General features: G+C 39.0%; 1 protein-coding gene across 2 annotated transcripts in view; it reads left to right on the top strand.

Annotated features, from left to right (window-relative positions):
* LOC100655684 (zinc finger protein 658) overlaps positions 1-9,359 on the top strand; it is a 41,385-nt gene extending 32,026 nt beyond the window's left edge. Inside the window, exons 5-6 of one of the 2 annotated variants that reach the window (XR_010322941.1) lie at positions 1,752-4,154; positions 4,246-9,359. Coding sequence is in view for 1 of the 2 variants with exons in the window: in XM_010600657.3 (XP_010598959.2) it covers positions 1,752-4,081 (2,330 nt within the window). In the remaining variant the exon portion in view is untranslated. Of the gene's footprint in view, positions 1-1,751 lie in introns of both variants that reach the window. The other variant, XM_010600657.3, reaches the window with a different exon arrangement.
* Positions 9,360-12,767: the final 3,408 nt, after the last annotated feature.

The raw sequence follows: 12,767 nt of genomic DNA, 5'->3' as shown, positions 1-12,767 counted from the left end.
TTCGGTGTCACAGCTCTCTCGGGTCTCCTGGCTCCAGGAATTTCTCAGCACAGGGATCCTGGGTCCGCTCTTGCTCTTGGCCCTCCTTCCTTGGAGGTGGTGAGGTCCTCTCCTGCTCTGAAATTGGCTCTCTTTTAAGCCTAATGGGGTGGCGACACTGACCAATGCCCTCGGTGGGCCACAGTTACCTTGTTTGCACAGTCCCACTCAGTCACTTCGGTGGGAGTTAAAGACCATAGCAAGAAAGACCACACAAAAGCCATCCGTCACCCCAGAATGGCCAAGGCAGGAGTGCAGACTGAGTAAAAGTATGAGTACAGGATTATTTTTGAGACTGTGCCTTTCCATGCAGCAAAAAGCCCGGCCAGAATACTACTGATGGTAATGTGTACTTTTGGCATGGTACCTGAAACATCTAACATGTATCCAGTAAGTGTAGAATTTTGTCAGTATGGCGACCTTTACCTGTCTTTACCTGATCCTTATTGTGGTAGATTTAGGACCAACAAAGGTTTTCAGCTTAGGGTCACATTGTAGCGCTGAATGTGAATAGCATCAGAGTAGCGATAGTCAAGCACACATGAACATGTTGATGATAAAAGGGTATATATGATATTACCAAAGGTCTTAAGAGCAGTTGGAAACAGAATATTTTAGATTCTTAAAGTAACTATTAAGGAGTCTTCTTGTTTCAGGGGAATGACTACCATATTTTTACACAAATAACATGCATGCTCTGTTTGTTTGCCAGCCACTCTCTTTCCCCATGAAGTATTTTCATAAGCAATGCCAATTTGTTTCACATTTTGCCATAAAAAAATCAGCACAGACTGCTTATGGAAATGCCTCACAGAGGAAGGGAGCAATTGGCAAACAAACGTAGAAGGCTCACATTTGTGTAAAAATACACTGGTTTGGGAAAAGTCAAAGAGCAGATTGACATGCGAAAACTGAAGATGAAATGATCATGTTAACTACTGAACAATTCTGATAGATTAAACCAAAGACCCCCTTGCCAAAATCTAGTGGTGGATCTAATTTATCTGCAATGATGGCTTTTCTCTCATTAATTTTTAACTTCCTGTTGGATATTTGTGTTCCTGTGAATTACAGCTGAAAGAATTAAGGGTCTGAACTAGAGGACACAAGGAAATTGGTGATATTATAAATGTAATTGTTTGTTGGTAGGTAGAGTGGTAAAGGAGGATATGGAATCAGAAACATGTAGATTAGTGAGTATCTTACTAGTGCGTTCTAGATTCTAGATGGTATAGGGATCTAAACTTTGGTCTACCATACCAAACCCTTCTCCTGATATCCATGAAAAAAATTGTAAACTGAGTTATCTTCTTATGCCACATGCTTAAGTTTATAGTATTTATTGGATTCATCCCATTCTCTGATTTTCTGGTTGTCTGATAAAACCAGTACTACAAAACTCTCTATTCCTCTATTCACTGTTCCTTATTTTTCCCTTTCTCTACTCAGTATTTAAAATTCTGTTTACCAAATGCCAAATGCTACTCATTTCCTCTCCCATTTTTTCTACACCAGTTTTTTTTTTTTTTTAAACAATGAGGTGGATAACCAAGGGTATGTGTGTCTTTTTCTTTGGGTATGTATGAAAATTATTTAGGCTTAGGGAACAGAATCAGATACCATAGAATAGAATGCATGATATGACATGTGTCCATAAGCCACCCTTGATAAGGAATGTAGGATTTATAATGTTCCCATTATTTTTATTTTAGAAAATTACAAAGCAGATGTCTATTTCAAGAGGAGTAAAGGAAATGAAGAAAAACATCTGTGGGAAGTAATACCCATCAATAACAAAATATTGACTAGACAAGGAGAGAAAATTTTGGAAAAACCATGTAATCCGGGCACAGCTTCATTTTCTTCAAGAAAAATTCGCTGTAAATGCGACTTATGTAGAATTAGTTTCCCAATTGTTTCTGAATTAATTATGAGTGATAGAAATTCTTCAGGAAAGAAGGCTGATTATATTACCGTATGTGAAAAATTACATCTTGATATTAATAATGAGGGAACTCATGCTGGAGAGGAATTTTATGAATGTAATAAAAATGTGAAGGGTCTCAGTTACGAGGAAGGTCTTTCCCAGAATCAGAAGTTTCAAATCTTGAAAGAAGCTTTTGAATATAATGAATTTGAGAAAGGTTCCTGTGATAAGGCTGCCTATATTACCCCTGAAAGTTCTCACATAGAAGAGAAATCCAGTAAGGATGACAAATTGAGTAAAACCTGTGGTAAGACAATTCTGTTTGACCACAAGAGAACTAGCACAGTGGAGAAGTACTCTGGTCTTAACCAGTGTGTGAAATCCTGTGAGAAGTCAACTTTCATGGACTACAATAAAGTTCACGTGGCTTTGTCACACTGTGAATGTAATGAAAATGGGAATAATTTCAGCAGGAAGTCACAGCTCACTCAACCTCAGAGAAGTGTCACGGGACAGAGTACCTTTGAAAGGAGTACGTGTGAAGAAAACTTCGGACAGATCTCAACTTTCATGGTACATTGGAGAACACCAACTGAAGATAAATCTTTTGAATATAATGAATACGGGAGTTCTTTTTACCCAAAGTTACACCTAATGGTACATAAGGAATCTCACATAGAAGAGAAACTGTGCAAATGTGATGAATTTGATAATTTCTCCCAAATCTCAGCCGTGAGTAGTCATCAGCAAAGTGACACAGGAGAGAAGACTTTTGAATGTAATGAGCACAGGAAATCCTTTTACCAGAAAGTACACATCACTCAGCATCAGAGGATGCATTCAGGGGAGAAGCCATATGAATGTAAGGAATGTGGGAAATCCTTTTGTCAGAAGTCACACTTAATTCAACATCATGGAACGCATACGGGTGTCATACTCTGTGAGTGTAATAATTGTGGCAAAACTTTCTGTCAGAAGTCAACCCTCAGTGTGCATCTGAGTACTCACAAAAAGGAGAAACATTATGAACATAATAAATCTTACAAGAGGTTAGCTCTCAAAGAACACCAGAAAACAGTCACGGAGAAGAAACTCTTTAAATGTAATGAATGTGGAAAAGTGTTTCCCCATATTTCAGGCCTCAGAGCACATCACAGAATTCACACAGGGGAAAAACCCTATAAATGTAATGAATGTGTGAAAACCTTCTCCCAGAAGTCACACCTCAGTAGACATCAGACAGTTCATACAGGGGAGAAACCCTATCAATGTAATGAATGTTGGAAGACCTTTTCCCATAAGACACAGCTCAGAGCACATCAGAGAATTCACACAGGGGAGAAACCCTATCACTGTCCTGAATGTGAGAAAGCTTTTACCCAAAATACATCTCTCAGAGTACACCTGAGAATTCACAGAGGAGAGAAACGCTACGAGTGTGATGAATGTGGGAAAGCTTTTACCCAAAATGCAACTCTCAGGCTGCACCAGAGACTTCACACAGGAGAGAAACCCTATGAATGTAATGAATGTGGAAGATCTTTCTCCCTAAAATTGTACCTAATTTCACATTTGAGAATTCATACTGGGGAGAAACCCTACAAATGCAATGAGTGTAGGAAAACATTCTCCCGAAATTCAGGTCTCAGGCTACACCAGAGAATTCACACAGGGGAGAAACCCTATGAATGTAATGAATGTGGGAAAGCTTTTGCCCAAAATTCAAATCTCAGAGTACACCAGAGAATTCACACGGGAGAGAAATCCTATGGATGTAGTGAATGTGGAAAAACCTTCTCTCAGAAGAAAAACCTCAGTGAACATAAGAAAATTCACACAGGCGAGAAACCCTACAAATGTAATGAATGTGGGAGATCTTTCTCCCAGTATTCAGGCCTCAGAGCACATCAGAGTATTCACACAGGGGAGAAACCCTATGAATGTAATGAATGTGGGAAAACCTTCTCTCAGAAGAAAAATCTCAGTGCACATCAGAAAATTCACACAGGTGAGAAACCCTATGAGTGTAACGAATGTGGGAAGAATTTTGCTCATTATTCTACTCTCAGAAGACATCAAAGAACTCACACGGGATTAACCTTAGGCATGCAATAAATGTGGTAAAAGTTTTTTTGGGGAAGGCAACCCTTGGAGTACAAGATTCACACAAGAGAGAAACCCTTTGCAGGTATGTCATACGTATTAGATAATTCACATAAGGGAGAAACCCACAGCTTATACACTGGCAACTTCTTCACCTCTATTTCTTTTTTTCTTAGGCTCATAGCTATTCTAGTTTTTCCAACTGTCTATTGCACGTTAGTTGGATATGCCACATCCACGTCTGGCCGATCGGAAACTTAAACCTCACATTGTTTCTGACCCTGTTGAAATGAAGATGATTTCCGTGGTAAACTTTGGATGTTATCCGTTAATGTGGCAGAATACAGAGTGAAGGAAGCTAGAGTCCTTGCATAACTGGGTTGACCACAGTTCTTCCCTTTTGTATCTTCAGTAGTTGACTTTTTTTTTTTTTTCAGTGAAGAAATAAGTTTGTGTTCTCTTTAGTTCTTGCAGATTTGGCTGTTACTGTACCTTGCTTAGTTATCTGTCTGGTAAGGATGGATGAAACCCTGTGACTCCAATGAAGTGAGAATCCAGCCATTCATTGTACGTCAGAAAAAAGTCGACAGGAAAGGTGTTTTAGTTACCTAGCGCTGCCATAACAGAAATACCACAGGCAGGTAGCTGTAAAGAACAATTTGCTTTCTCACTGTCTTGGTGACTAAAACTCTGAATTCAAGGGATGGCTGTAGAGGGAGGTGTTTTCTTTGTTGGCAGCCTTTTTGCATTTGTCTTCCCCCTGTTTTTGTCTGCATTAATTTTGCTGTTTTTATAACAAACAGGGTTAGGACCCATCATATTCTGACATGAGCTCATTAGCATAAGAAAAACCTTGTTTCCAAACAGTCATATTTACAGGTATAAAAAACTGAAACCCATTGCCCTCGAGTTGAATCCGACTCACAGTGACCCTATAGGATAGAGTAGAACTGCCCATAGAGTTCCCAAGGAGTGGCTGGTGGTTTCTAACTGCCAAACTTTAGATTAGCAGCCGTAGCTCCTAACCACTGCGATTTTAACACATATTTTGGCAGGACACAATTCAGTCCATAACAAAAGAACTCTTGTCAACATCCATAATGATCAAAAACTCTTACCTGCAAGTCAAACACAGTAGAAATCAGAAATCTCAGGAAAAATCCACATAAACATGTGAAAGCCTTTAGCAAGCAATTAATCCCTTTGAACATCAACTGGTTATGATTGGCCTGAAATTTTAAATAGTTTGAATGTATGAACATTTTCAACAAATATTGAACATTTATTTTGCATTATTCTATATTTTCTGGAAGGAAATGCATCTGTTCCAGAATTCTGGATTAAACCTTCACCTACAAGTGATGTACCAGAAGTCATGATTTGTATATGATAGCTGAAGCTTTTATAGACAATTTGTAGTAAAACATATACCTATGAAATGTGCAGTTTTAAAAATGGAGTTATTCAGGGCCACAGTAGTGAACAAATTTGTGTGCAGCCTCTGAGCAATGTTTGCTGCTTCTAAATGTGAGAAGGCTACATAACAGATGTTTCATTTTTTGTGTATTGAAGCGTGACAGCATTAAATTGGAAATGTTTACACTTAGTTTAATAAATTGTGAAATAAACTTTGATTTTCCACACTAAATTGTTGTCTCTTTATATTATTAAAACTTTTGATGTATTAAAGGTAATATTTGCAGTTTAAAGTATCTTATCACATAGGCTTTCTTGGTCGTATTTTTGTTAGGTGCCATGGAGTTTACCTCAGCTCATAAAGACCTTATGTATAACAGAAGGAAACATTGCCCAGTACTGTACCATCTTCACAATTGTTGGTATGTTTGAGTCCATTGTTGCCACCACTGTGCCAGTCTATCTCATTGAGGGTCTTCCTATTTTTTGCTGACCCTCTGCATTACCTACATGATGTCCTTGTTCAGTGATTGGTACCTTCTGATGACTTGTCCAAAGTAAGTGAGCAACTCCCTTCTAAAAAGCATTCTGGTTGTACTTCCTCCAACACTGATTTGTTTCTTTTTCTGGCAGTCTATGGTGTATTCAGTATTCTTCACCAACAGTGCAATTCAAATGTGTCAGCCCTTTTTCAGTATTCACTTTTCATTGTCCAGCTTTTGCATGCATATGAGGCAATTGAAAATACCATGCCGTGGGTCAGGTGCACCTTAGTCATCAAAGTGACATCTTTGCTCTTTAGAAATTTAAAGAGGTCTTTTGCCACAGATTTGCCCAATACAGTACGTCATTTGATTTCTTCACTGCTGCTTCCCTGGCCGCTAACTGATGATCCAAGTAGAATGAAATCCCTGAGGACTCCAATTTCTTCACCATTTATAATGATGTTATTTATGGTGCCAGTTGTGAGAGTTTTTGTTTTTTTCATGTTCAGGTGTCGTCCATACTGAGGGTTGTAGTCTTTTACCTTCAGCAGTAGGTGTTTCAAGTCATCCTCATTTTCAGCATGCGAAGTTGAGTTATTTGCATATTGCAAGTTTTTGATGAGACTTCCCTCAATCGTGATGCTCTGATCTTCATACAGTCCAGCTTCTCAGATTATTTGTTCATGATACAGATTGAGTAAGTAAGGTGAAAGGATACAGCCCTGCCAATGTCTTTGCGTAGTTGAAAAAGCACAATAAACATCATTCTGGTATTCATGACATCCTTCTTCCATGTCCTCTTCTGAATCTGGCTTGAACTTCTTGCAATTCCTTGATGTATTGCTACAGCCATTTTTAAATTACATTCAGCAAAATTTTGCTTGCATTTGATTTTAATGATATCGTTTGATAATTTCTGAATTCTGTTTTGATAGGCAGTCAGTTGGCCAAGTAGCTGTCTCCCAAATATCTTGACGTAGATGAATACATGTTTCCAGCATTGCATCTGTGTGTTGAAGCATCTCAGTTGGTATTCCGTCCATTCCTGGAGCCCTGTTTTTCGCCAGTGCCGTCAGTGCATCTTGTACTTCTTCCTTCAGTACCAGTGGTTGTTGATTGTATGTTGCCTCCTGAAATGGTTGAACTTGAACCAATTCTTTTTGGTACAGTGACTCTGTGTATTCCTTCCATCATTTTGTTGTTGTTGTTCTTGCTGAGAATATACACAGCAAAACATACACCAATTCCACACTTTCTACACGTGAGCATGTTGTTGGTGTGTGCTGTAGAGTTGATTCCGACTCATAACTGCCCCATAGGGTGTCCGAGGCTGTAATCCTTACGGGAGCAGATTGCCACGTCTTCTGAGGAGTGGCTGGTGGGTTCAAACCTCCGACCTTTTGATTAGCAGCTGAGTGAGTGCATAACGGTTGTGCCACCAGTGGTTCTTTCCATCTTTTAACGCTTTCTTCAATCCTTCAATATTGCCAGCTCGAGGCTTGAATTTTCTCTTTGATTCTTTCAGCTTGAGAAATGCCAGTTGTGTTCTTCCCTTTTGGTTTTCTAACACCAGTTCGTTGCACATTTCATTATAATAGTTTAATTTGTGTTCTTGAGCTGTCCTTTGAAATCTTCTGTGCAGCTCCTTTATTTCATTGTTTTTTCTGTGAGCTTCCACTCTGCACTCAGGAGCAAGTTCCAGAGTCTATTCTGACATCCATTTTTGTCTTTTGTTTCCTGTCTTTACTGACCTTCTGCTTTTTTATGTATGGTGTCCTCCCACAGCTCTTTTTTGGTTTTTGGTCGTAAGTGTTCAGTGCATCAAATCTATCCTTGTGATAGTCTCTAAATTCAGGTGAGATGTAAGGTCAAGGTCATATTTTGAGTCATGGATTTGCTTTGATTTGCTTCAGCTTCAGCTCGAACTTGCATGTGATCAATTGATGGTCTGCTCTGCAGTCATTCCCTGGCTTTGAGTTTCTTCATTAGCTCTTTCCACAGATGTAGTCTATTTGATTCCTGTGTACTCCATCCAGTGAGATCCGGGTTATAGTTGTTTGTGTTGTTGAGAAAAAACTATTTCTGATGAATAAGTCCTTTGTCTTGTAGAATTCTATCATGAGGTCTCCAGGATTGTTGCTATCAGCAGGCTGTATTTTCTAACTACTGGTTCTTCTTTGTTCCCAACTTTTGCATTGCAATCACCAGTAATTATCAGTGCATCTGCATTGCACGTTTGATCAATTTCAGACTGCAGCAGTTTGAAAAACATCTTCAATTTTTTCATTTATGGTTATTCTAAAAGCATTAAAAAAAACAAAACTGAGTCATGAAAACAGGTGTCTGTCTTCTGTACTGTGTTGTGATATTATAGGACTTCTTAAGCAGTTTTTTGTAAATAGTTTATTTTTGTTGTTGAGAATGTGCACAGCGTGACATATACCAATTCAGCAATTTCTATATTTACAGTTCAGTTTCACTGATTACATTCTTCAAGTTGTGCAACCATTCTAACCCTCGTTTTCTAAATTGTTCCTCCTCTATTTACATAAACTCTCTGCCCCATAATTCTCTTTATCTAATCTTTCAAGATGCTGTTTTCAATTTGATGCTATATAGACAGTTCTTTAAAAGAGTACACTGCTCAAGACATATTCTTCATTAATTATGCTAAAATATTGTTTGGCTTAAAGAGACTTCAGGGCATATTTTTTATTTAAGATTCAAAGGTTATCTCAGGGAAATAGTTTTGGGGGTTTATCCAGCCTCTGTGGCTCCAGAAAGTCTGAGCTCCATGAAAATTTGAAATTCTCTTCTACATTTTCCCCTTTTTGATCAGGATTCCTCTATAGAATCTTTATCAAAACATTCAGTAATGGTAGCCAGGCCCCAAGCAGTTCCAGTGTCATGGCAAAGGAGGCATTTGTTCATGGAGGCAATTAGGTATGCGTTCTCTTTCATCTTATTTTTGACTCTCCTGCTGCTTTTAATGCTCCAAGCAATTAAAGACCAACTAGCACTACACAGTAAATTAGGAGGTAGAACAGAAGCACTAAAAAGATATTACACCAGTTAAGTGGGGTATCTCATGAAACCATTACCCTAAACCTCTAAACCAAGAAACCAAATCCCATGATGCATTTGGTTGTACATAAGCAGGCTGAGTAGCTGTCCCCTTTTTTTGTTGTAAATATATCACACAACTTTTGCCAATTCAAGTTTTCATAGCTGTACAACTTATTTACATCAATTACATTAATCAGCTGGTCAGTCCTTACCCTTAATGAATGCTAATTTTCTATCACCATAAACTGAAATTCAGTGCTTCATAAGCAATAGCCCTCTCCCTGCTTCTGCCCGTGATAACCATTAATATACTTTGGTCCCTGTACATATGCCTGTTCTTGTCTTTTCATGTAAGTGAAGTTATGCAATATTTGTCCTTTTTTGATTGACTTACTTCATTCAGCACAGTATCTTTAAGCTCCATCCATGTTGTAACCTACATAAAGGGTTAATTACAGATTAGAAAGACTTCTGCAATTTTGTTAATTGGTTTTTTGTATGAAGCCTTACTTTTTCTTTAATACTGCCTGCTTTTTTTTTTATTATGCTTCAAGTGAAAGTTTACAAACCAAGTCAGTCTCTCATACAAAAACTTACATACACCTTGCTATAAAAAAAAAAAAAAAATTTTTTTTTTTTTATATACTCCCAGTTGCTCTCCCTCTAATGAAACAACACACTCCTTCCCTCCACTATTTTCGTGTCCACTCAGCCAGCTTCTGTCCCCTCTGCCCTCTCATCTCCTCTCCAGACAGGAGCTGCCCACATAGTCTCCTGTGTCTGCTTGATCCAAGGAGCTCACTCTTCACCAGTATTATTTTCTGTCTCGTGATCCAGTCCAATACCTGTCTGAAGAGTGGGCTTTGGGAATGGTCACTGTCTTGGGCTAACAGAAGGTCTGGGGACAATGACCTCTAGGGTCCTTCTAGTCTCAGTTGGACCATTAAGTCTGGTCTTTTTACGAGAATTTGAGGTCTGCATCCCACTGCTCTCCTGCTCCATCAGGGGTTCTCTGTTGTGTTCCCTGTCAGGATAGTCATCGGTTGTAGCTGGGCACCATCTAGTTCTTCTGGTCTCAGGCTGATGTAGTCTTTGGTTTATGTGTCCCTTTCTGTCTCTTGGGCTTATAATTACGTTGTATCTTTGGTGGTTTTCATTCTCCTTTGCTCCAGGTGGGTTGAGACCAATTGATGCATCTTAGATGGCCGCTTGCTAGTGTTTAAGACCACAGACGCCGCTCTCCAAAGTGGGATGCAAAATGTTTTCTTAATAGATTTTATTATGCCAGTTGACTTAGATGTCCCCTGAAACCATGGTCCCCAAACCCTCTAATACTGCCTGCTTTTGTGTTTTGCTGGGTTTTTTTATAGTGAGCCATTTTGGTTCCTTTCTCCTTTCATTTTATGTATGTTTTTTAGTAATTTCTTAGTGGTTACCATGAATATTAGATTTGATATCTTGCATTTATTTATAACATCCTAAGGTAAGTTTATACCAACCTAACTTCAGGAACATGGAAAAAATTATATACCTATACCATCCCCTCCCCGCCAATGTTGTTATCACTAATTAAATCTTTATAGTTGATATGCTCTATAACATAGTTTTATCCTTCCTTTTTATACATTGGCATTAAAAAGCATGAAAACAAAACAATTAGAATTATCAAGTGTGAATACCTTATTACTAGTCCTTACACTTATCCATAAGGAGCCCTGGTAGTACAGTGGTGAAGCACTCGGCTGCTAACCAAAAGGTCGGTGGTTCAAAGCCACCAGCAGCTCCATGCGGGAACTATGGGGCAGTCTGATTCCCTAAAGATTACAGCTTTGGAAACCCTCAGGGACAGTTCTGCTCTGCCCTGTAGGGTTGCTGTGAGTCAGAATTGACCTAACGGCAATGGGTTTGATTTTTGGTATACTTACCCATGCAGTTCCCTTTACTAGAGCTCTTTCTTTTTATGTATGGTTTTGAATTATTTTCTAGTGTCTCTTCTATCCGGAGGAATCTCATTAATATTTTTTTGTAGGGCCGATCTGGATATGAACCCTCAGCTTCTGTTTGGGAATGCTTTAACTTCACCCTCATTATTAAAGGACAGTTTTGCTAGGCATAGTATTCTTGCTTGACAGGTTTTTGTTTGTTTGTTTTTTCTTCCAGCACTTTAAATATACCATTCCATTGCCTTCTGGCCTCCCATGTTTCTGAGAAATTGACATTTACTCTCATTGGAGATCCGCTCTATGTGACTGTTCACTTCTCTCTCACTGTTTTCAGGATTTTCAGGTCCTGATTATGATGTCCCTCGGTATAGATTTCTTTGATTTATCCTGCTTGGATTTCATGGAACTTCCTGGATTTATAGATTCATGTACTTCATCAGAACCAGGAAATTGTGTTATTTCTTCAAATATTCTTTCTCTCCCTTTTTCTTACCTCGTTCTGGAATTCCTATGATGTGTATATTAGGCCTCCTGATGTCCCATAATTCCATTTAACTGCTCAGCAGTCTTGAGTCTCTGTTCTTTTTTTTTAAATTGTACTTTATTTAGATGAAGGTTTACAGAACAAACTGGTTTCTCATTAAACAGTTGGTACACATATTGTTTTATGACATTGGTTAACAACTCCATGACATGACAGTACTCTCCCTTCACGACTCTCCCTTCTCTACTCTTACCAGCTTTCCTGTCCCCTCCTGCCTTCTAGTTCTTGGCCCTGGACTGTTACGCCCCTTTAGTCTCGTTTCGTTTTATGGGCCTGTGTAATCTTTGGCTGAAGGGCGAACCTCAGGAGCAACTTTGTTACTGAGCTAAAAGGTTTTCTGGGGGGCCATACTCTCCAGGTTTTTCCAGTCCCTGCTAGGCCAGTAAGTCTGGTCTTTTTTTGTGAGCTAGAATTTTGTTCTACGTTTTTCTCCAACTCTGTCTAAGACCCCATATTGTGGTCCCTGTCAGAGCAGTCAGTGGTGGTAGCCAGGTACCATCGAGCTGTACTGGACTCAGTCTGGTGGAGGCTGTGTTAGATGTGATCTTTTAGTCCTGTTGGCTAATCTTTACCTTGTATGTTTACTTTTCTTCATTATTCCTTGCTCCCGAAGGGGTGAGACCAGTACAGTAGCTTAGATGGCCACTCACAGGTTTTTAAGACCCCAGATACTACTCACCAAAGTAGAACATAGAGCATTTTCTTTATAAAATATGCTATGCCAATTGAGCTACATGTTCCTTGAGACCATGGTCCCCACAGCCCTCACTCCAGCAGTTTGGTCCCACAGGGGGTTTGGATGTGTCAATGGAGCTTCCATGACCTCGCCTCGTACAAGTTGTGTTGGCTTCCCCAGTATTGTGTACTGTCTTACCCTTTACCAGAGTTACCGCTTATCTATTATCTATTTAGTATTTTTCCATCCCCACCCCTCCCCTCCCTTATAACCATCAAAAATTGTTTCTTTTCATGTGTAAACCTTTTTGTGAGTTTTTACAGTAGTGGTCTCATACAATATTTGTCCTTTTGTGATTGACTGATTTCACTCAGCATATTGCCCTCCAGATTCATACATGTTATGAGATGCTTTACTGATTCATCATTGTTCATTATTGTTGCATGCTACTCCATTGTATGTATGTACCATCGTTTGTTTATCCATTCATCTGTTGATGGGCATATAGGTTGTTTCCATCTTTTTGTGAACGGTGCTGCAGTGAACATGGGTGTGCATATGTCTATTT

The sequence above is a fragment of the Loxodonta africana genome, chromosome 9 (assembly GCF_030014295.1).
Source record: "Loxodonta africana isolate mLoxAfr1 chromosome 9, mLoxAfr1.hap2, whole genome shotgun sequence".
NCBI lineage: Eukaryota > Metazoa > Chordata > Mammalia > Proboscidea > Elephantidae > Loxodonta > Loxodonta africana.
This window is presented reverse-complemented; position numbering and strand designations above follow the sequence as displayed.